Source organism: Coturnix japonica, unplaced genomic scaffold (genome assembly GCF_054131305.1).
Source record: "Coturnix japonica strain WE unplaced genomic scaffold, WE-NBRP24 Scf081, whole genome shotgun sequence".
Classification (NCBI taxonomy): domain Eukaryota; kingdom Metazoa; phylum Chordata; class Aves; order Galliformes; family Phasianidae; genus Coturnix; species Coturnix japonica.
This window is the reverse complement of record NW_028188984.1, coordinates 192898-216342: the sequence shown is the minus strand read 5'-3', so window position 1 is coordinate 216342 and position 23445 is coordinate 192898. Positions and strand designations below refer to the sequence as shown.

The 23445-nt window shown below is 57.6% G+C and overlaps 1 protein-coding gene across 2 annotated transcripts; it reads right to left on the bottom strand.

The window, feature by feature from the left end:
* Positions 1 to 341: 341 nt before the first annotated feature.
* On the bottom strand, positions 342 to 23445 carry CYP4F22 (cytochrome P450 family 4 subfamily F member 22). 2 transcript variants are annotated; one of them, XM_085534348.1, is made up of 12 exons: positions 23205 to 23445; positions 20774 to 20918; positions 12844 to 12897; positions 11565 to 11713; positions 9044 to 9171; positions 7004 to 7271; positions 6123 to 6189; positions 5923 to 6052; positions 5716 to 5849; positions 5572 to 5636; positions 2850 to 2932; positions 342 to 587 (listed from the first exon to the last, which is right to left on the bottom strand). In XM_085534348.1, the coding sequence occupies exons 1-12, from the start codon at positions 23415 to 23417 to the stop codon at positions 422 to 424; spliced, it is 1602 nt and encodes a 533-aa protein (XP_085390474.1). In that variant the 5' UTR covers positions 23418 to 23445; the 3' UTR covers positions 342 to 421. The 2 variants fall into 2 exon arrangements, with proteins under 2 accessions (XP_085390474.1, XP_085390476.1); XM_085534350.1 differs by having other exon boundaries at positions 11565 to 11692.

Below are 23445 nucleotides of genomic sequence, written 5' to 3'. Positions count from 1 at the left end.
CCCAATATGGCTGCCATGACACTTCCCAACATGGCCGCCATGACACCATCCCAACATGGCCGCCATGACACCATCCCAACATGGCCGCCATGACACATCCCACCATGGCCGCCATGACACATCCCAACATGGCCGCCATGACACATCCCCAACATGGCCGCCATGACACATCCCAACATGGCCACCATGACACATCCCCAACATGGCCGCCATGACACATCCCAACATGGCCGCCATGACACATCCTAATATGGCCGCCATGACACATCCCAATATGGCCGCCATGACACATCCCAACATGGCCGCCATGACACACCCCAACATGGCCGCCATGACACATCCCCAACATGGCCGCCATGACACATCCCACCATGGCCGCCATTTATTACACAGGCCCATTCCACTCCCATCCCATCCTCCCTCACAGTGGCTGCAGCCGGACCCACATCCCGCCCTCAGCGCGCAGGATCAGCTCCGTGCTGCGTCTCACGGCCCTCGTTGGCTCCGGGCTGATGTTGAACCGAGCGATGGTGAGCGCGGCCACCACCTTCATCTCGGCCATGGCGAAGCTCTGCCCGATGCAGTTCCTGCAACAACCAGACATTGCGTTGCCCCATGGCCAACACGGGCCCATTGGCCCAACCACCCCATGGACACCATCACCACCCCATGGCCACCACCACCCTATAGCCAACACATCCCATGGTCAACACGATCCCATTGACCACCATCACCACCCCATGGCCACTATCACCCTATAGCCAACATACCCCATGGCCACCATGGTCCCATTGGCCACCATCACCACCCCATGGCCACCACCACCCTATAGCCAACACATCCCATGGCCAACACGGTCCCATTGGCCCCACCACCACCCCATGGCCACCACCACCCTATAGCCAACACATCCTATGACCACCACCACCCTATAGCCAACACATCCCATGGCCAACACGGTCCCATTGGCCACCATCACCACCCCATGGCCATTATCACCCTATAGCCAACACATCCCATGGCCACCATCACCACCCCATGGCCACCATCACCACCCCATGGCCATCACCACCCTATAGCCAACACATCCCATGGCCAATATGGTCCCATTGGCCCCACCACCACCCCATGGCCACCACCACCCTATAGCCAACACGGTCCCATTGGCCCCACCACCACCCCATGGCCACTATCACCCTATAGCCAACATGGTCCCATTGGCCACCACCACTACCCCATGGCCACCATCACCACCCCATGGCCAACATACCCCATGGCCAACACGGTCCCATTGGCCCCACCACCACCCCATGGCCACCATCACCATCCCATGGCCACCATCACCCTATAGCCAACACATCCCATGGCCAACATGGTCCCATTGGCCACCATCACCACCCCATGGCCACCACCACCCCATGGCCACCACCACCCTATAGCCAACATGGTCCCATTGACCACCATCACCACCCCATGGCCACTATCACCCTATAGCCAACATACCCCATGGCCACCATGGTCCCATTGGCCACCATCACCACCCCATGGCCACTACCACCCTATAGCCAACACATCCCATGGCCAACATGGTCCCATTCCATGGCCACCACCACCCTATAGCCAACACATCCCATGGCCAACATGGTCCCATTGGCCGCCACCACCACCCCATGGCCACTATCACCCTATAGCCAACACATCCCATGGCCACCACCACCCTATAGCCAACACATCCCATGGCCAACACGGTCCCATTGGCCACCACCACCACCCCATGGCCACCACAACCCCATGGTCAACGTACCCCATGAACAACATGGTCCCATTGGCCACACCACCACCCTATAGCCAACATACCCCATTGCCACCATCCTATTGGCCACAACCACCACCCTATAGCTGTCCCCATGGCCACCATCATCCCATTGGCCACTACCACGACCCTATGACCAACATACCCCATGGCCAACATGGTCCCATTGGCCACTACCACCACCCCATAGCTGTCCCCATAACCACCATCATCCCATTGGCCACCACCACAATCCCATTGTCAACGTGCCCCATGGCCACCATCATCCCATTGGCCACCATGGTCCCATTGGCCACCACCACCACCCTATGGCTGTTCCCATGGCTGCCGCTGTCCCATTGGGCACTACCACCACCCCATGGCCACCACCACCCCATGGTCAACATACCCCATGGTCACCATGGTCCCGTTGTCCATTACCCTGACCCTATGGCCAACATCCCCCATGGCCACCACCACCCCGTTGTCCCTTACCCCGACCCTATATCCATCTGTTCCCATGGCCACCATCACCCCATTGTCCATTACCCTGACCCTATGGCCATCATCCCCCATGGCCACCATCACCCCGTTGTCCCCTACCATGACCCTATGGCCAGCATCCCCTATGGCCACCATCACCCCATTGTCCACTACCATGACCCTATGTCCAACATCCCCCATGGCCACCATCACCCCATTGTCCCTTACCCCGACCCTATGTCCATCTGTTCCCATGGCCACCATCACCCCATTGTCCATTACCACAACCCTATGGCCAACATCCCCCATGGCCACCATCACCCCGTCGTCCACTACCCTGACCCTATATCCAGCTGTTCCCATGGCCACCATCACCCCGTCGTCCACTACCCTGACCCTATTCCATCTGTTCCCATGGCCACCATCACCCCATTATCCATTACCCCGACCCTATATCCATCTGTTCCCATGGCCATGCCCAATTCTATGTCCCCCATGTTGGCATCAAGGTGACACCCCCCCCTTGCGATGCTGGGGGTGGCACATGGGGTCACCGCGTCCCCCCGTGTCCTACCTGGGCCCAGCAGAGAAAGGAATGAAGGCCAATGGGGACCGTCCCTGGCTGTTCTCCTGGCTGAACCTCATTGGGTCGTACACCTGGGGGGACAAACAGAACATGGCGGATGTGGGCCTGGTGACGGGGCCGCCCCATAGCCACGTCATGGTGGGTGACGTGGGTCTGGTGATGGGGCCGCCCCATAGCCACGTCATGGTGGGTGACATGGGCCTGGTGACGGGGCCGCCCCATAGCCACGTCATGGTGGGTTACGTGGGCCTGGTAACGGGGTCGTCCCATAGCCACATCATGGCGGATCTATGGCTCTACCTGAAGCTCAGGACAGATATCCGGGTTGTGGTGGGTCCATTGGGCACTACCACCACCCCATGGTCACCACCACCCCATGGCCACCACCACCCCATGGTCACCACCACCCCATGGTCACCACCACCCCATAGCCACCACCACCCCATAGCCACCATGGTCCCATTGGCTACCACCACCACCCTATAGTTGTTCCCATGGCCACCATCCCATTGGCCACACCACCCTATGGCCAACTGTCCTGATGGGAATCATGGTTCCATTGGCCACTACCACCACCCCATGGCCACCACCACCCCATGGTCAACATTCCCCATAGCCACCATGGTCCCATTGGCCACACCACAATCCCATGGTCAACGTACCCCATGGCCAACATGGTCTCATTGGCCACCATGATCCCATTGGCCACCACCACCACCCTATAGCTGTCCCCATGTCCATCATCATCCCATTGGCCACTACCACCACCCCATGGCCACCACCATCCCATTGGCCACACCACCACCCTATAGCCAACATTCCCCATGGCCATGATCCCATTGGCCCCACCATAATCCCATGGTCAACGTACCCCATGGCCAACATGGTCTCATTGGCCACCACCACCACCCTATAGCTGTCCCCATGGCCACCACCATCCCATTGGCCACACCATGACCCTATAGCCAACATACCCCATGGCCACCACCATCCCATTGGCCACACCACCACCCTATAGCCAACATACCCCATGGCCACCACCATCCCATTGGCAACCACCACCCTATAGCCAACATACCCCATTGCCATGATCCCATTGGCCCCACCACAATCCCATGGTCAACATCCCCCATGGCCACCACAGTCCCATTGGCCACTACCACCACCCTATAGCCAACATACCCCATGGCCACCATCCCATTGGCCACACCACAATCCCATGGCCAACATCCCCCATGGCCACCACCACCATCCAATAGCCAACATACTCCATGGCCACCATGGTCCCATTGGCCACCACCACATCCCTATAGCCAACATACCCCATTGCCATGATCCCATTGGCCCCACCACAATCCCATGGTCAACATCCCCCATGGCCACCACAGTCCCATTGGCCACTACCACCACCCTATAGCCAACATACCCCATGGCCACCATCCCATTGGCCACACCACAATCCCATGGCCAACATCCCCCATGGCCACCACCACCATCCAATAGCCAACATACTCCATGGCCACCATGGTCCCATTGGCCACCACCACATCCCTATAGCCAACATACCCCATAGCCACCATCATCCCATTGGCCACCACCATGACCCTATGGCCAACATACCCCATGGCCACCACCATCCCATTGGCCACACCACCACCCTATAGCCAACATACCCCGTTGCTACCATCCCATTGGCCACTACCACCACCCCATGGTCAACATACCCCATGGCCAACATGGTCTCATTGGCCACCATGATCCCATTGGCCACCACCACCACCCTATAGCTGTCCCCATGGCCACCACCGTCCCATTGGCCACTACCACCACCCTATAGCCAACATACCCCATTGCCACAACCCCATGGTCAACATACCCCATGGCCACGATCATCCCATTTGCCACTACCATGACCCTATGGCCAACATACCCCATGGCCACCACCATCCCATTGGCAACCACCACCACCCTATGGTCATCCCATCTCATTGGCCACACCACAATCCCATGGTCAACATACTCCATGGCCACCATGGTCCCATTGGCCACCACCACCACCCTACAGCCAACATACCCCATGGCCACCACCACCATCCTATAGCCAACACACCCCATGGTCACCATGATCCCATTGACCACCACCACCACCCTATAGCTGTCCCCATGTCCATCATCATCCCATTGGTCACTACCACCACCCTATAGCCAACATCCCCCATGGCCACCATCCCATTGTCCACCCCACAATCCCATGGTCAACATCCCCTATGGCCACCACGGTCCCATTGGCCACACCACCACCCTATAGCCAACACACCCCATGGCCATCATCCCATTGGCCCCACCACAATCCCATGGTCAACGTACCCCATGGCCAACATGGTCCCATTGGCCACACCACCACCCTATAGCCAACATACCCCATTACCACGATCCCATTGGCCCCACCACAATCCCATGGCCAACATCCCCCATGGTCACCACCACCATCCAATAGCCAACACACCCCATGGCCACCATGGTCCCATTGGCCACACCACCAACCTATAGCCAACATACCCCATTGCCACCATCCTATTGGCCACGACCACCACCCTATAGCCAACATACCCCATGGCCACCCTCATCCCATGACAAACAGACCATGGGTGACGTGGGCCCGGTGACAGGGCCACCCCATGGCCACGTCATGTTGGACCTACAGCTCTACCTGAGGCTCAGGCCAGATATCCGGGTTGTGGTGGGTCCCGTAGATGCTCATCAAGCAGATGACCCCTATCGGGATAGAAACGGCCTCATTATGGCCCAGAATTAATGGGGCCATTGGGGCCGTCGTGCCCCACATGAGCCGTACCTTTGGGGATGACCCTTCCATCGCGCATGGCCACGTCCTCGGTGCAGCGCCGCGACACGGCGGTGACGGGTGGGTGCAGGCGGAGGCTCTCCTTGATGCACATGGTGGTGAAGGGCAGGAGGGACAGATCCTCCCTACGGGGAAAGGGGCGGTAGAACCACAGCCCCCAAAATACATGGTAGGGGGTGACCCCGGGGGGTCTCTCACCATTCAATCTCCTCCACGTCCCGGCCCGTGAGGAGCTCGTGGATCTCTTGGCGGCATCGTTCCTGGTAGTGCGGGTGGTGGGCCAGGTTGTAGAGCAGCCACGTCAACCCGCTGGCCGTCGTGTCGTGCCCTAATGGGGCGTGGGGTGAGTGGAGGGGGGACATGATGGACCCCAGTGGGAGCTGGTGGCCTCTCCTCACCCTCGAACATGAAGGTATCGGCCTCGGCTGCGATGTCCTCGTCAGACAGAGCGTTGCCATCGTCATCCTGCAAGGGGGGCAACCAAAGGGTCTCCCCATGGCCAACACTCAACCCCCTCAAATATGGCTGCCAAGGGTCGTCCCATAGCCACCAGAATAGGGGCAATAGGGCCAACGCTCTACATAGCCTCAACCCTATGGCCAACCAGCTCCATCATCCCAACCCTATGGCCAATCATCTCCATAGCCTAAACCCTATGGCCAACCATCTCCATAATCCCAACCCTATGGCCAATCACCTCCATCATCCCAACCCTATGGCCAACCATCCCCATAGCCTCGACCCTATGGCCAACCATCTCCATCATCCCAACCCTATGGCCAATCACCTCCATAATCCCAACTCTATGGCCAATCACCTCCATAATCCCAACTCTATGGCCAACCATCTCCATAATCCCAACCCTATGGCCAATACAACCTCCATCATCCCAACCCTATGGCCAATCATCCCCATAACCCCAACCCTATGGCCAATCATCTCCATCATCCCAACTCTATGGCAAATCATCTCCATCAGCCCAACCTTATGGCCAACCATCTCCATAATCCCAACCCTATGGCCAACCAGCTCCACCATCCCAACCCTATGGCCAATACAACCTCCACCATCCCAAACCTATGGCCAACCAGCTCCATCATCCCAACCCTATGGCCAATCACCTCCATCATCCCAACCCTATGGCCAACCATCTCCACCATGCCAACCTTTCCATGCTCCCCATGATCTCCCATAGGCCAATACAACCTCCCCATGGTCACTACCCTACAACCACCCACCCCTACAACCCCCCACCCCCCAAGTCCCCCCCATGTCCCACCTTGGTGAGCAGCAGGAGGTCAATGAAGTCCATTCTCCGTCCCTGGCGTCCTTCCATCCATTCCTTATGGCCAAGGCCGTCGAGCTCTCGGCGCCGCGTCTGCACCACGTTGTTGGTGAAGCCGTGCACCGTGGCACACGCGCGTGCGAAGCGTCGGCCGTCGGCCGAGAGCCGGTAGAGCCACGAGTTGTAATGGAGGAGACGGTGCTGCCGCCGAGCAACCAGCGTGCTGAGCTCCAGGATGGATGCGATGTACTCATTGCGATGCCTAGGGGAAACCAATGGTTATGGGGGAGGATGTGGGGCTGGGGGTATGTGGGGCTGGGGGGTTATGGGGCAGGGGATGTGGGGCTGGGGGGGATGTGGGGCTGGAGGGTTATGGGGCAGCGGATGTGGGGCTGGGGGGGTTATGGGGCAGGGGATGTGGGTTATGGGGTGGGGATGTGGGGATGAGGGGGTTATGGGGTGGGGATGTGAGACTGGGGGGTTTATGGGGCAGGGGATGTGGGGCTGGGGGTGTTATGGGCAGGGGATGTGGGGCTGGGGGGTTATGGGGCAGGGGATGTGGGTTATGGGGGGGATGTGGGTTATGGGGTGGGGATGTGGGGATGAGGGGGTTATGGGGTGGGGATGTGGGGCTGGGGGGGTTATGGGGTGGGGATGTGAGACTGGGGGGTTTATGGGGCAGGGGATGTGGGGCTGGGGGGGTTATGGGGCAGGGGATGTGGGGCTGGGGGTTATGGGGGTGGGATGTGGGTTATGGGGGGGATGTGGGTTATGGGGTGGGGATGTGGGGATGAGGGGGTTATGGGGTGGGGATGTGGGGCTGGGGGGGTTATGGGGCAGGGGATGTGGGTCTGGGGGGTTATGGGGGGGGAATGTGGGTTATGGGGGGGATGTGGGTTATGGGGTGGGGATGTGGGGCTGGGGTGGTTATGGGGTGGGGATGTGGGGCTGGGGGGTTATGGGGTGGGGATGTGGGGCTGGGGGTGTTATGGGCAGGGGATGTGGGGCTGGGGGGGTTATGGGGCAGGGGATGTGGGGCTGGGGGGTTATGGGGGAGGGATGTGGGTTATGGGGAGGATGTGGGTTATGGGGCAGGGGATGTGGGGCTGGGGGGGTTATGGGGCAGGGGATGTGGGGCTGGGGGGTTATGGGGCAGGGGATGTGGGGCTGGGGGGTTATGGGGGTGGGATGTGGGTTATGGGGGGGATGTGGGTTATGGGGTGGGGATGTGGGGCTGGAGGGGTTATGGAGGGGGATGTGAGACTGGGGGCTTTATGGGGGGGGGATGTGAGACTGGGGGGTTTATGGGGCAGGGGATGTGGGGCTGGGGGGGTTATGGGGTGGTTATAAGGTGGGGATGTGGGACTGGGGGGGTTATGGGATGAGATGTGGGGATGGGGGGGTTATGGGGGGTTATGGGGTGGGGATGTGGGGCTGGGGGGGTTATGGGGTGGGGATGTGGGGATGGGGGGGTTATGGGCTGGAGATATGGGGCTGGGTGGTTATGGGGTGGTTATGGGGTGGTTATGGGGTGGTTATGGGGGGGTTATGGGGTGGTTATGGGGGGGTTATGGGGTGGTTATGGGGTGGGGATGGGGTGGGGATGTGGGGCTGGGTGGTTATGGGGTGGTTATGGGGCGGTTATGGGGTGGTTATGGGGCGGTTATGGGGCGGTTATGGGGTGGTTATGGGGTGGTTATGGGGTGGTTATGGGGGGGTTATGGGGTGGTTATGGGGTCGGGATGTGGGGCTGGGTGGTTATGGGGTGGTTATGGGGAGGATGTGGGGCCGGGTGGTTATGGGGTGGTTATGGGGTGGTTATGGGGTGGTTATGGGGTGGTTATGGGTTGGTTATGGGGTGGTTATGGGGTGGTTATGGGGTGGTTATGAGGTGGTTATGAGGTGGTTATGGGGTGGTTATGAGGTGGTTATGGGGTGGTTATGGGGCGGTTATGGGGCGGTTATGGGGTGGTTATGGGGTGGTTATGGGGTGGTTATGGGGTGGTTATGGGGTGGTTATGGGGTCGCACTCACTCCTGGCAGTGGCTGTCGTGGCTGAAGATACATTTCTGGAGGGTATCGAGGGTCAGCAGGCTCAGATCCTCCTGCACGTTCCGTCCTATAGGTCCCGATGCTGACCCCAATGCAGCCCTCCACTTGGCCTGTGGGGCAGGGGATGGATGGGTCACTATGGGGCAGGGGATGGGTCTATGGGTCAGTGCAGCCCTCCACTTGGTCTATGGGGCAGGGAATGGGTCACTATAGGGCAGGGGATGGGTCTATGGGCAGGGGATGGGTCACTATGGGGCAGGGGATGGGTCACTATGGGGCAGGGGATGGGTCTATGGGGCAGGGAATGGGTCTATGGGGCAGGAGATGGCTCACTATGGGGCAGGGGATGGATCTATGGGGCAGGGGATGGGTCAGTGCAGCCCTCCACTTGGTCTATGGGGCAGGGGGATGTCAGGGGTGCAAGGGTTGGGTAGGGGGTCTGGGATTGTGGGTCTGGGTCAGGAACTGAGGTTTCTATGGGGCTGTGGGTCAGGAACTGGGGCCTGGAGCTGGAATTTGGGTCAGGAACTGGGGTCTGGGTGTGGGTTGGGATCAGGAACTGGGGTCTGGGTCAGGTTCTAGATCAGGAACTGGATCTGGATGGGGTCAGGAACTGGGATGTGGGTGTAGAACTGGATCAGCACCTGGGATCTGAGTGTAATATGGGATCAGGAACTGGGATGTGGGTCAGGTTCTAGATCAGGAACTGGGATCTGGATGGGATCGGGAACTGGGATCTGGGCTCACAATGGGGTCAGGAACTAGGAACTGGGTCAGGATCTAGAACAGGATCTGGGTCAGGTTCTAGATCAGGTTCTGGGTCAGGTTCTAGATCAGGAACTGGGTTGGATTCTAGATCAGGAACTGGGATCTGGGTCAGGTTCTAGATCCGAATCTGGGTCGTGTTCTAGATCAGGCTCTGGGTCAGGTTCTAGATCTGAATCTGGGTCATGTTCTAGATCAGGTTCTATATCTGGATCTGGGCCATGTTCTAGATCAGGAACCGGGTCGTGTTCTATATCTGGTTCTGGTCAGGTTCTAGATCTGGATCTGGGTCAAATTCTAGATCAGGTTCTAGATTCGGATCTGGGTCAGAATGTGGGGTCATGTTCTAGATCAATATCTAGGTCAGGCTCTAGGTCAGTATTTGGGCCATGTTCTAGATCATTATCCGGTCTTGTTCTAGATCACGATCTGGTCCTGTTCTAGATCAGGATCTTAGCCAGGTTTCTAGAACTGGATCAGGGTCAGGATCTAGAACAGGATCTGGGTCAGGTTCTAGGACTGGATCTGGGTCATGTTCTAGATCAGTTTTTCCAGGTCATGTTCTAGATCAGGTTCCGAGTAAGGTTCTGGGTCAGATTCTGGGTCGGGTTCTAGATTCGGATCTGTGTCGGGTTCCAGAACAGGATCTGGGTCAGGTTCTAGATCATGTTCCGTGTAAGATTCTGGGTCAGGTTCTAGATCGGGTTCTGGGTCAGAATATGGGTCATGTTCTAGATCAGTATCTAGGTCAGATTCTATGTCAGTATTTGGGCCATGTTCTAGATCACTATCTGGGTCGTGTTCTAGATCACGATCTGGGTCATGTTCTAGATCAGGATATTGGCCGGGTTATACATCAGGATCTAGATCAGGATCTGGGTCAGGTTCTATATCTGGATCTGGGTCGGGTTCTAGATCAGGTTCTGGGTCGTGTTCTAGATTCGGATCTGTGTCAGGTTCCAGAACAGTATCTGGGTCAGGTTCTAGATCAGGTTTTCCCGGTTATGGTCTAGATCAGGTTCTGAGTAAAGGTTCTGGGTCAGGTTCTAGATCAGGTTCCATGTAATGTTCTGGGTCAGGATATGGGTGGTCATGTTCTAGATCGGTATCTAGGTCGTGTTCTAGATCAGTATCTGGGCCATGTTCTAGATCATTATCCGGTCTTGTTCTAGTTCACGATCTTGTTCATGTTCTAGATCAGGATCTTGGCTGGGTTCTACATCAGGATCTAGATCAGGATCTGGGTCAGGTTCTAAATCTGGATCCGGGTCATGTTCTAGATCAGGTTCTGGGTCGGGTTCTAGATCTTGATTTGGGTCATGTTCTAGATCAGGTTCTGGGTCATGTTCTAGATTCGGATCTGTGTCAGGTTCCAGAACAGGATCTGGGTCGGGTTCTAGATCATGTTTTCCCTGTCATGTTCTAGATCAGGTTCTGGGTCAGGTTCTGAGTCAGGACCTGGGGTCATGTTCCAGATCAGGATCTAGGTCAGGTTCTAGATCAGTATCTGGGCCATGTTCTAGAACAGTATCCGGTCTTGTTCTAGATCACGATGTGGGTCCTGTTCTAGATCAGTGTTTAGGTCATGTTCTAGATCAGGATCTTGGCCAGGTTCTAGAACTGGATCTGGGTCAGGATCTAGAACAGGATCTGGGTCATGTTCTAGATCAGGTTCTGGGTCAGGTTCTAGATCAGGTTCTGGGTCCTGTTCTAGACGCGGTTCCGTCCCGTCACTCACGTGCAGGATGTTGGTGCAGCTGTTGAAGATGCCGATGTAGGATTTGAGGACGTCGAAGTGGAACGCGGGGGTCAGCAGGCGACGGTGCCGGACCCACTTCTCCCCATGGCTCAGCAGGAGCCCGTCACCTGCAGGGGGCACAGCAACGGCTATGGGGCACAGCAACGGCTATGGGGCAGCTATGGGGCACAGCAATGGCTATGGGGCACAGCAACAGCTATGGGGCACAGCTACAGCTATGGGGCACAGCTACAGCTATGGGGCACAGCAACAGCCATGGAGCACAGCAACAGCCATGGGGCACAGCAACTGCTATGGGGCAGCTATGGGGCGCAGCAACGGCTATGGGGCAGCTATGGGGCACAGCAATGGCTATCGGGCACAGCAACAGCTATGAAGCACAGCAACAGCTATGGGGCAGCTATGGGGCGCAGCAACGGCTATGGGGCACAGCAACAGCTATGGGGCAGCTATGGGGCACAGCAACAGCTATGGGGCAGCTATGGGGCACAGCAACAGCTATGGGGCAGCTATGGGGCACAGCAACTGCTATGGGGCAGCTATGGGGCACAGCAAATGCTATGGGGCACAGCAACTGCTATGGGGCAGCTATGGGGCACAGCTACAGCTATGGGGCACAGCAACAGCTATGGGGCACAGCAACTGCTATGGGGCAGCTATGGGGCACAGCAATGGCTATGGGGCACAGCAACGGCTATGGGGCAGCTATGGGGCACAGCAATGGCTATGGGGCACAGCAACAGCTATGGGGCACAGCAACAGCTATGGGGCACAGCAACTGCTATGGGGCAGCTATGGGGCACAGCAATGGCTATGGGGCACAGCAACGGCTATGGGGCAGCTATGGGGCACAGCAACAGCTATGGGGCACAGCAATGGCTATGGGGCAGCTATGGGGCACAGCAATGGCTATGGGGCAGCTATGGGGCACAGCAACTGCTATGGGGCAGCAATGGGGCACAGCAACGGCTATGGGGCACAGCAACGGCTATGGGGCACAGAAACTGCTATGGGGCAGCTATGGGGCACAGCAACTGCTATGGGGCACAGCAACGGCTACGGGGCACACTCAGCTCCATCTATGGGGCAGCCATGGGGCACTCAGCTCCATCTATGGGGCACACGCATCTCTATCTATGGGGCACAGCTCCATCTATGGGGCACTCATGGTGCACTCAGCTCCATCTATGGGGCACACGCATCTCTATCTATGGGGCACAGCTCCATCTATGGGGCTGCCCCCCAAGTCCCCACTCACCCAGCCATGGCTTGAGGAACCCATAGAACAGTTTGTCCTTGGGGGCGATGGAGGCTGCAATGGAGGCCGCCGTGGGGTGGGGGTTTACTTGGGGGTCTGGGGACCCATGTGGACCCATAGCCCCTATAGGGGACACTATAGGGCGGCCATGGGGACCCCCCAATATCCCCCCCTATATCCCCTCAATGACCCCCAATGTCCCCCCAGTGTCCCCAATACCCCCCCTATATCCCCCCATATCCCCCCATATCTCCCCATATCCCCCCATGTCCCCCCATATCTCCCCCCATAGAGCCCCATTGACACCCCACAGAGCCCCATATCCCCCCATAGAGACCCATAGACACCCCACAGAGCCACAGAGTCCCATATCCTCCCATAGAACCCCATATCCCCCCATAGAGCCCCATAGAGACCCATAGATACCCCACAGAGCCCCATATCCCCCCATAGAGCCCCATTGACACCCCACAGAGCCCCATATCCCCCCATAGAGACCCATAGACACCCCACAGAGCCCCATATCCCCCCATAGAGCCCCATTGACACCCCACAGAGCCCCATATCCTCCCATAGAGCCCCATATCCCCCCATATCCCCCCTATGTCCCCCCCCAACCCCAATAACCCTCTTATGTCCCCCCCAATGTCCCTACAAGTCCCCCATGTCCCCAATATCTCCCTATATCCCCCCATATCCCCCCCCATGTCCCCCATAATGTCCCCCCCAATGTCCCCCATAATGTCCCCCAATATCCCCCCCATGTCCCCAATCACCCCCATATCCCCCCCATAATCCTCCCCCCGATATCCCCCCCATTATCCCCCCCAATCCCCCCAATATCCACCCCAAACCTCAATATCCCCCTATTGTCGCCCCCAATACCCCCAATATCCCCCCATATTCCCCCCAACCCCAATATCCCCCCTATATTCCCAACATCCCCCCCCATAATCCCACCTCCAATATCCCCCCAATGTCCCCCATATCCCCCCCATATCCCCCCCAACGTCCCCCCTAATATCCCCCCCAACCCCAATATCCCCCCAATATACCCCCATATCCCCCCATATCCCCCATATCCCCCCATATATCCCATATCTCCCCCCAATACCCCCCATATCCCCCCATTGTGACCCCTTATCCCCACATATTCCCCCTATAACCCCCTGTTTCCCCCCATATCCCCCCACAGAGTCCCATAGACACCCCATAGAGCCCCATATCCCCCCTTACACCCCATATCCCCCCCATAGAAACCCCATATCCCCCCATAGAGTCCCATAGACACCCCATAGAGCCCCATATCCCCCCTTACACCCCATATCCCCCCATAGTGGTCCCATATCCCCCCATAGAGTCCCATAGACACCCCATAGAGCCCCATATCCCCCCTTGTTCCCCCATATCCCCCCCATAGAAGCCCCATATCCCCCATATCCCCCCTTACACCCCATATCCCCCCCATAGAGTCCCATAGACACCCCATAGAGCCCCATATCCTCCCATATCCCCAATATCCCCCCTATATCCCCCCATATCCCCCCCATAGAGTCCTATAGACACCCCATAGAGCCCCATATCCCCCCATATCCCCCCAGAGTCCCACAGACACCCCATTGACACCCCATAGAGCCCCACAGAGCCCCATATCCACCCATATCCCCCCATAGAGCCCCATAGACACCCCATAGAGCCCCATATCCCCCATAGAGCCCCACTGACACCCCATTGAGCCCCATATCCCCCCATAGAGTCCCATAGACACCCCATAGAGTCCCATATCCCCCCTTACACCCCCTATCCCCCCATATCCCCCACTGACACCCCATTGAGCCCCATATCCCCCCATAGAGTCCCATAGACACCCCATAGAGTCCCATATCCCCCCTTACACCCCCTATCCCCCCATATCCCCCACTGACACCCCATTGAGCCCCATATCCCCCCATAGAGTCCCATAGACACCCCATAGGGCCCCATATCCCCCCTGATCCCCCCATAGTGACCTCATATCCCCCCATAGAGCCCCATTGACACCCCATAGAGCCCCATATCTCCCCATATCCCCCCATAGAGCCCCATTGACACCCCATTGAGACCCATATCCCCCCATAGAGCCCCACTGACACCCCATTGAGACCCATAACCCCCCCTTATCCCCCCATATCTCCCCATAGTGACCCCATATCCTCCCATAGAGCCCCATTGACACCCCAGAGAGCCCCATAGAGCCCCATATCCCCCCTATATCACCCCAATACCCCCCATATCCTCCCATAGAGCCCCATAGACACCTCAGAGAGCCCCATAGAGCCCCATATCCACCCATATCTCCCCATATCCCCCCTTAGAGTCCCATAGACACACCATAGAGCCCCATATCCCCTCTTACACCCCATATCCCCCCATAGTGACCCCATACCCCCCATATCCCCCCCATATCCTCCCACATTCCCCCAAATCTCCCCATAGAGTCCCATAGACAATACATAGACACCCCATAGAGCCCCATATCCCCCCTTGTCCCCCCATATCCCCACTATAGTGACCCCATACCCCCCATATCCCCCTTTATCCCCCCATATCCCCCATATCCCACCATATTTCCACCATATCCCCCTATTGTGACCCCTTATCCCCCCATAGAGTCCCATAGACACCCCATAGAGCCCCACTGACACTCCATAGAGCCCCACAGAGCCCCATATCCCCCCATATCTCCCCCCAATACCCCCCATATCCCCCCATACCCTCCATATCCCCCATACCCCATATCCCCCATATGCGCCATATGCGCCATATGCCCCATATCCCCCATATCCCCCATAGTGACCCCATACCCCCATACCCCCATACCCCCCATATCCCCCATAGTGACCCCATACCCCCCATATCCCCCATACCCCCCATATCCCCCATAGTGACCCCATACCCCCATACCCTCCCTATCCCCTATATCCCCATATCCCCCATATCCCCATACCCCCATATACCCCATAGTGACCCCATATCCCCATACCCCCCATATCCCCTATATCCCCCATATCCCCCATACCCCCCATATCCCCTATACCCCCCATATCCCCCCATACCTCCATATCCCCCATAGTGACCCCATATCCCCATACCCTCCCTATCCCCTATATCCCCATATCCCCTATACCCCCCATATCCCCATATCCCCCCATACCCCCATATCCCCTATATCCCCCATACCCCCCATATCCCCCTATCCCCTATATCCCCCATATCCCCCATACCCCCCCATCCCCTATATCCCCATATCCCCTATACCCTCCATATCCCCATACCCCCATACCCCCCATATCCCCCATAGTGACCCCATACCCCCCATATCCCCTATATCCCCATACCCCCCATATCCCCTATATCCCCCATAGTGACCCCATACCCCCATACCCCCCATATCCCCCATACCCCCCATATCCCCCCATATCCCCATATCCCCATATCCCCTATACCCCCCATATCCCCCATATCCCCCATACCCCCCATACCCCCATATCCCCCATAGTGACCCCATATCCCCCATACCCCCATATACCCCATAGTGACCCCATATCCCCATACCCCCCATATCCCCTATATCCCCCATATCCCCCATACCCCCCATATCCCCTATACCCCCCATATCCCCCCATACCCCCATATCCCCCATAGTGACCCCATATCCCCATACCCCCCCTATCCCCTATATCCCCATATCCCCCATATCCCCCATACCCCCATATCCCCCATAGTGACCCCATACCCCCATACCCCCCAAACCCCTCATATCCCCATACCCCCATACCCCCCACACCCCCCATATCCCCATATCCCCCCATACCCCCCATATCCCCCATACCCCCATATCCCCTATAGTGACCCCATATCTCCATACCCCCCCATCCCCTATATCCCCATATCCCCCCATATCCCCTATATCCCCCATACCCCCCATATCCCCATACCCCCATACCCCCCATACCCCCCATATCCCCATACCCCCATACCCCCCATATCCCCATATCCCCATATCCCCCATAGTGACCCCATACCCCCCCTATCCCCTATATCCCCATATCCCCTATACCCCCCATATCCCCATATCCCCCATACCCCCCATATCCCCCATATCCCCCCATATCCCCATACCCCCCATACCCCCCATACCCCCTATACCCCCATACCCCCATACCCCCCATATCCCCCATATCCCCTATATCCCCCATATCCCCATACCCCCTATACCCCCTATACCCCCCATATCCCCCATATCCCCATACCCCCCATATCCCCCATAGTGACCCCATATCCCCCCATATCCCCTATATCCCCCATATCCCCCATAGTGACCCCATACCCCCCATATCCCCCATATCCCCTATATCCCCCATACCCCCCATATCCCCATATCCCCCATAGTGGCCCCATACCCCCATATCCCCCATACCCCCCATATCCCCCATAGTGACCCCATATCCCCCATACCCCCCATATCCCCCATATCCCCCCATACCCCCCATACCCCCATACCCCCCATATCCCCATATCCCCATATCCCCTATATCCCCCATACCCCCCATACCCCTCATACCCCCCATATCCCCCATAGTGACCCCATACCCCCCATATCCCCCATACCCCCATATCCCCCATACCCCCCATACCCCCATACCCCCCATATCCCCATATCCCCATATCCCCTATATCCCCCATACCCCCCATATCCCCATATCCCCCATAGTGACCCCATACCACCCATACCCCCCATATCCCCCATACCCCCATACCCCCCATATCCCCCATACCCCCCATACCCCCCATATCCCCATATCCCCATATCCCCCATAGTGACCCCATACCCCCCATATCCCCCATATCCCCCATAGTGACCCCATATCCCCTATACCCCCCTATCCCCCATACCCCCATACCCCCATATCCCCCATACCCCCCATACCCCCATATCCCCTATATCCCCCATACCCCCCATACCCCCCATACCCCCATACCCCCCATATCCCCATATCCCCATATCCCCCATACCCCCCATACCCCCCATATCCCCATATCCCCCATATCCCCCCATACCCCCATATCCCCCATAGTGACCCCATATCCCCATACCCCCCCTATCCCCTATATCCCCATATCCCCATACCCCCCATACCCCCCATACCCCCATACCCCCCATATCCCCCATATGCCCCATATCCCCCATATCCCCCCTATCCCCCATACCCCCCATATCCCCCATAGTGATCCAATACCCCCCATATCCCCCATACCCCCATATCCCCCATATTGACCCCATACCCCCATACCCCCATACCCCCCATACCCCCCATATCCCCCATACCCCCCATATCCCCATACCCCCATATCCCCCATAGTGACCCCATACCCCCCTATCCCCTATATCCCCCCATAGTGACCCCATACCCCCCATACCCCCATATCCCCCATAGTGACCCCATACCCCCATACCCCCCATACCCCCATACCCCCCATATCCCCTATACCCCCCATACCCCCTATACCCCCATATCCCCCATAGTGACCCCATATCCCCCATACCCCCCATATCCCCCATACCCCCCATATCCCCCATACCCCCCATATCCCCCCATACCCCCATACCCCCCATATCCCCTATATCCCCCAAACCCCCATACCCCCCATAGTGACCCCATACCCCCATATCTCCCATACCCCATACCCCCCATATCCCCATATCCCCCATAGTGACCCCATACCCCCCATATCCCCTATATCCCCCCATAGTGACCCCATACCCCCCATATCTCCCCATATCCCCCCATATCCCCCATATCCCCCATATTTCCACCATATCCCCCCATTGTGACCCCTTATCCCCCTATAGAGCCCCATAGACACCCCATGTCCCCACATATCCCCCATATCTCCCCCAATACTCCCCATATTCCCCCATAGTGACCCTATATCCCCCCATTGAGCCCCACTGACACCCCACAGAGCCCCATATCCCCCATATCCCCCCATATCCCCCTTATCCGCCAATAGAGTCCCATAGACACCCCACAGAGCCCCATATCCCCCCTATATCCCACCATAGAGCCCCATATCCCCCCATAGAGTCCCATAGAAACCCCATAGACACCACATAGAGCCACATATCCCCCCATACCCCCCCTATCCCCTATACCCCCCATACCCCCCATACCCTCATACCCCCCATATCCCCCATACCCCCCATACCCCCCATACCCCCATATCCCCCATATCCCCCATACCCCCATATCCCCCATACCCCCATATCCCCCCATACCCCCATAACCCCCCATACCCCCATACCCCCCATACCCCCATATCCCCCATAGTGACCCCATACTCCCCATATCCCCCCATACCCCCATATCCCCCATACCCCCATATCCCCCATATCCCCCATACCCCCCATATCCCCATATCCCCCATAGTGACCCCATATGCCCCATATCCCCCATATCCCCCCATAGTGACACCATATCCCCCATACCCCCATACCCCCCATATCCCCCATACCCCCCATACCCCCATACCCCCCATACCCCCCATATCCCCCATATCCCCCCATAGTGACCCCATACCCCCCATATCCCCCATATCCCCCATAGTGACCCCATACCCCCCATACCCCCATATCCCCTATATCCCCCATACCCCCATATCCCCCATAGTGACCCCATACCCCCATATCCCCTATATCCCCCATACCCCCCATATGCCCCATATCCCCCATAGTGACCCCATACCCCCCATACCCCCCATACCCCCATATCCCCCATAGTGACCCCATACCCCCCTATCCCCTATATCCCCCCATAGTGACCCCATACCCCCCATATCCCCCATACCCCTCATATCCCCATATCCCCCATAGTGACCCCATACCCCCCATATCCCCATACCCCCCATATCCCCCATAGTGACCCCATACCCCCCATCCCCTATATCCCCCCATAGTGACCCCATACCCCCCATATCCCCCATAGTGACCCCATACCCCCCATATCCCCCATATCCCCCATAGTGACCCCATACCCCCCATATCCCCTATATCCCCCATACCCCCCATATGCCCCATATCCCCCATAGTGACCCCATACCCCCCATTCCCCCCATATCCCCCATACCCCCCATATCCCCCCATACCCCCATACCCCCCATATCCCCCATAGTGACCCAATACCCCCCATATCCCCCATATCCCCCCATATCCCCCATATCCCCCCATACCCCCATACCCCCCATATCCCTTATATCCCCATATCCCCCATAGTGACCCCATATCCCCATACCCCCCACACCCCCCATACCCCCATACCCCCCATAGTGACCCCATACCCCCATACCCCCCATATCCCCATACCCCCCATACCCCCATACCCCCATATCCCCCCATACCCCCCATATCCCCCATACCCCCCATATCCCCCCATATCCCCCATATCCCCATATCCTCCATAGTGACCCCATATCCCATACCCCCATACCCCCCATACCCCCCATACCCCCCATATCCCCCATACCCCCATACCCCCCATACCCCCTATACCCCCATACCCCCCATATCCCCATACCCCCCATACCCCCCATATCCCCATACCCCCCATATCCCCCATACCCCTCATATCCCCATATCCCCCATAGTGACCCCATACCCCCATATCCCCCATACCCCCCATACTCCCCATACCCTCCATATCCCCCATATCCCCCATATCCCCCATATCCCCCATACCCCCCATATCCCCCATACCCCCATACCCCCCATACCCCCATATCCCCCATAGTGTCCCCATATCCCCATACCCCCCCTATCCCCTATATCCCCATATCCCCCCATATCCCTCATATCCCCCCCATACCCCCCATATCCCCCCCTACCCCCCGTTACCCGGAGCCGTGACGATGGGTCTCACGGTGTCGGGGTGGACCATCCTCAGCACCGGCAGCCACGGGGCCACCCACCATAAACAGCAGCGACGGAACCGGGACAGCAGAGAGTCCACATCACAGAGCCCATCGTCACCGCGACGGGCCTGACCCACAAGTGACAGGGACCCATAAGTGATACTGACCCATAAGGGACAGGGACCCACAAGTGACAGGGACCCATAAGTGACATGGACCCATAAGTGACATGGACCCACAAGTGATAGAGACCCATAAGGGACAGGGACCCATAAGTGACAGGGACCCATAAGGGACAGGGACCCATAAGTGATAGAGACCCCATAAGTGACAGGGACCCATAAGTGACAGGGACCCACAAGTGATACTGCCCCATAAGTGATAGTGACCCATAAGTGACAGTGACCCATAAGTGATAGTGACCCATAAGTGATACTGACCCATAAGTGACAGTGACCCATAAGTGATAGTGGCCCATAAGTGATAGTGACCCATAAGTGACAGTGACCCATAAGTGATACTGACCCACAAGTGACAGGGACCCATTAGTGACAGTGACCCATAAGTGACAGAGACCCATAAGTGATAGTGACCCATAAGTGATACTGACTCATAAGTGACAGTGACCCATAAGGGACAGCGACCCATAAGTGATAGTGACCCATAAGATATACTGCCCCATAAGTGACACTGACCCATAAGTGATACTGCCCCATAAGGGACAGTGACCCATAAGTGCCATTGCCCCACAAGTGCCATCACCCCATGTGTCCTCACCCCGTAAGTGCCCCCACCCCATGAGTGCCAACACCCCATAAGTGTGACCACCCCATAAGTACCACCCACCCCATAAGTGCCCCAACCCCATAAGTTCCCCTGCCCCACAAGTGCCCCCACCCCATAAGTGTGACCACCCCATAAGTGTGACCACCCCATAAGTGCCACAGCCCCATAAGTGCCACAACTTGGTCCCCTCTATCGCCCCATAATTGCCCCCACCCCATAAGTGTGTCCACCCCATAAGTTCCCCCACCCCATAAGTGTGACCACCCCATAAGTTCCCAAACCCCATAAGTTCCCCCACCCCATAAGTGTCATCACCCCATAAGTGCCACAACTCGGTCCCCTCCATTGCCCCATAAGTTCTCCCACCCCATAAGTGCCCCCACCCCATAAGTGCCTCTATCACCCCATAACTTCCCCCACCCCATAACATCCCCCACCCCGTAAGTTCCCCCACCCCGTAAGTTCCCCCACCCCATAAGTGCCTCTATCACCCCATAAGTGCCCCCACCCCATAACGTCCCCCACCCCATAAGTGCCATCATCACCCCATAAGTTCTCCCACCCCATAAGTGCCTCTATCACCCCATAAGTTCCCCCGCCCCATAAGTTCCCCCACCCCATAAGTGCCTCTATCACCCCATAAGTGCCTCTATCACCCCATAAGTGCCATCATCACCCCATAAGTGCCCCAACCCCATAAGTGCCCCTGCCCCATAAGTGCCCCCTCCCCATAAGTTCCCCCACCCCATAAGCTCCCCACCCCATAAGTGCCTCTATCACCCCATAACTTCCCCTACCCCATAAGCTCCCCACCCCATAAGTTCCCCCACCTCATAAGTGCCTCTATCACCCCATAACGTCCCCCACCCCATAAGTGCCATCATCACCCCATAAGTGCCTCTATCACCCCATAACTTCCATCACCCCATAACGTCCCCCACCCCATAAGCTCCCCACCCCATAACTTCCCCACCCCATAAGTGCCTCTATCACCCCATAAGTGCCTCTATCACCCCATAAGTTCCCCCGCCCCATAAGTCCCCCCGCCCCATAAGTTCCCCCGCCCCATAAGTTCCCCCACCCCATAAGTCCCCCCGCCCCATAAGTTCCCCCGCCCCATAAGTCCCCCCGCCCCATAAGTGCCTCTATCACCCCATAACTTCCATCACCCCATAAGTCCCCCCGCCCCATAAGTGCCTCTATCACCCCATAAGTGCCCTCATCACCCCATAAGTCCCCCCGCCCCATAAGTTCCCCCACCCCATAACGTCCCCCACCCCATAAGTGCCATCATCACCCCATAACTTCCCCCACCCCATAAGCTCCCCCACCCCATAAGTGCCATCATCACCCCATAAGTGCCTCTATCACCCCATAACTTCCCCCACCCCATAAGTGCCATCATCACCCCATAAGTGCCTCTATCACCCCATAACTTCCCCCACCCCATAAGTGCCATCATCACCCCATAAGTGCCTCTATCACCCCATAAGTGCCCCCACCCCATAACTTCCCCCACCCCATAAGTGCCTCTATCACCCCATAACTTCCCCCACCCCATAAGTGCCTCTATCACCCCATAAGTCCCCCCGCCCCATAAGTCCCCCCGCCCCATAAGTTCCCCTCACCATCCCGGTGTGTCCCAGCAGCCAGTTCCTCCATGGGGGCACCGGGAAGTTCCTCAGCTTCCTACAGGTGGCCCTAAATCGGGTCACAGCCGCCACTGCGCCCCATAACCACGACAGCAATGGGGCCAGTAACAGGGCCGGTAATAGGGCCGGTAATAGGGTCAGTAATGGGGTCAGTAACGGGGTCCCCATTAGCGGCCATTGCAGCGCCATTATCGCATCAAAGCGGGGGGCGAAGGGC

Excerpts from the sequence above, each read along its gene's own strand:
- CYP4F22 (XM_085534348.1), bottom strand. The coding sequence starts at position 23,417 with ATGGCGCTGCAATGGCCGCTAATGGGGACCCCGTTACTGACCCCATTA. Across the intron at positions 11,714-12,843 it reads GTTCCTCAAGCCATGGCTGG|CCGTTGCTGTGCCCCCTGCA; the intron begins GTGAGTGGGGAC and ends TGTGCCCCATAG. Across the intron at positions 588-2,849 it reads CCTTTCTCTGCTGGGCCCAG|GAACTGCATCGGGCAGAGCT; the intron begins GTAGGACACGGG and ends TGGTTGTTGCAG.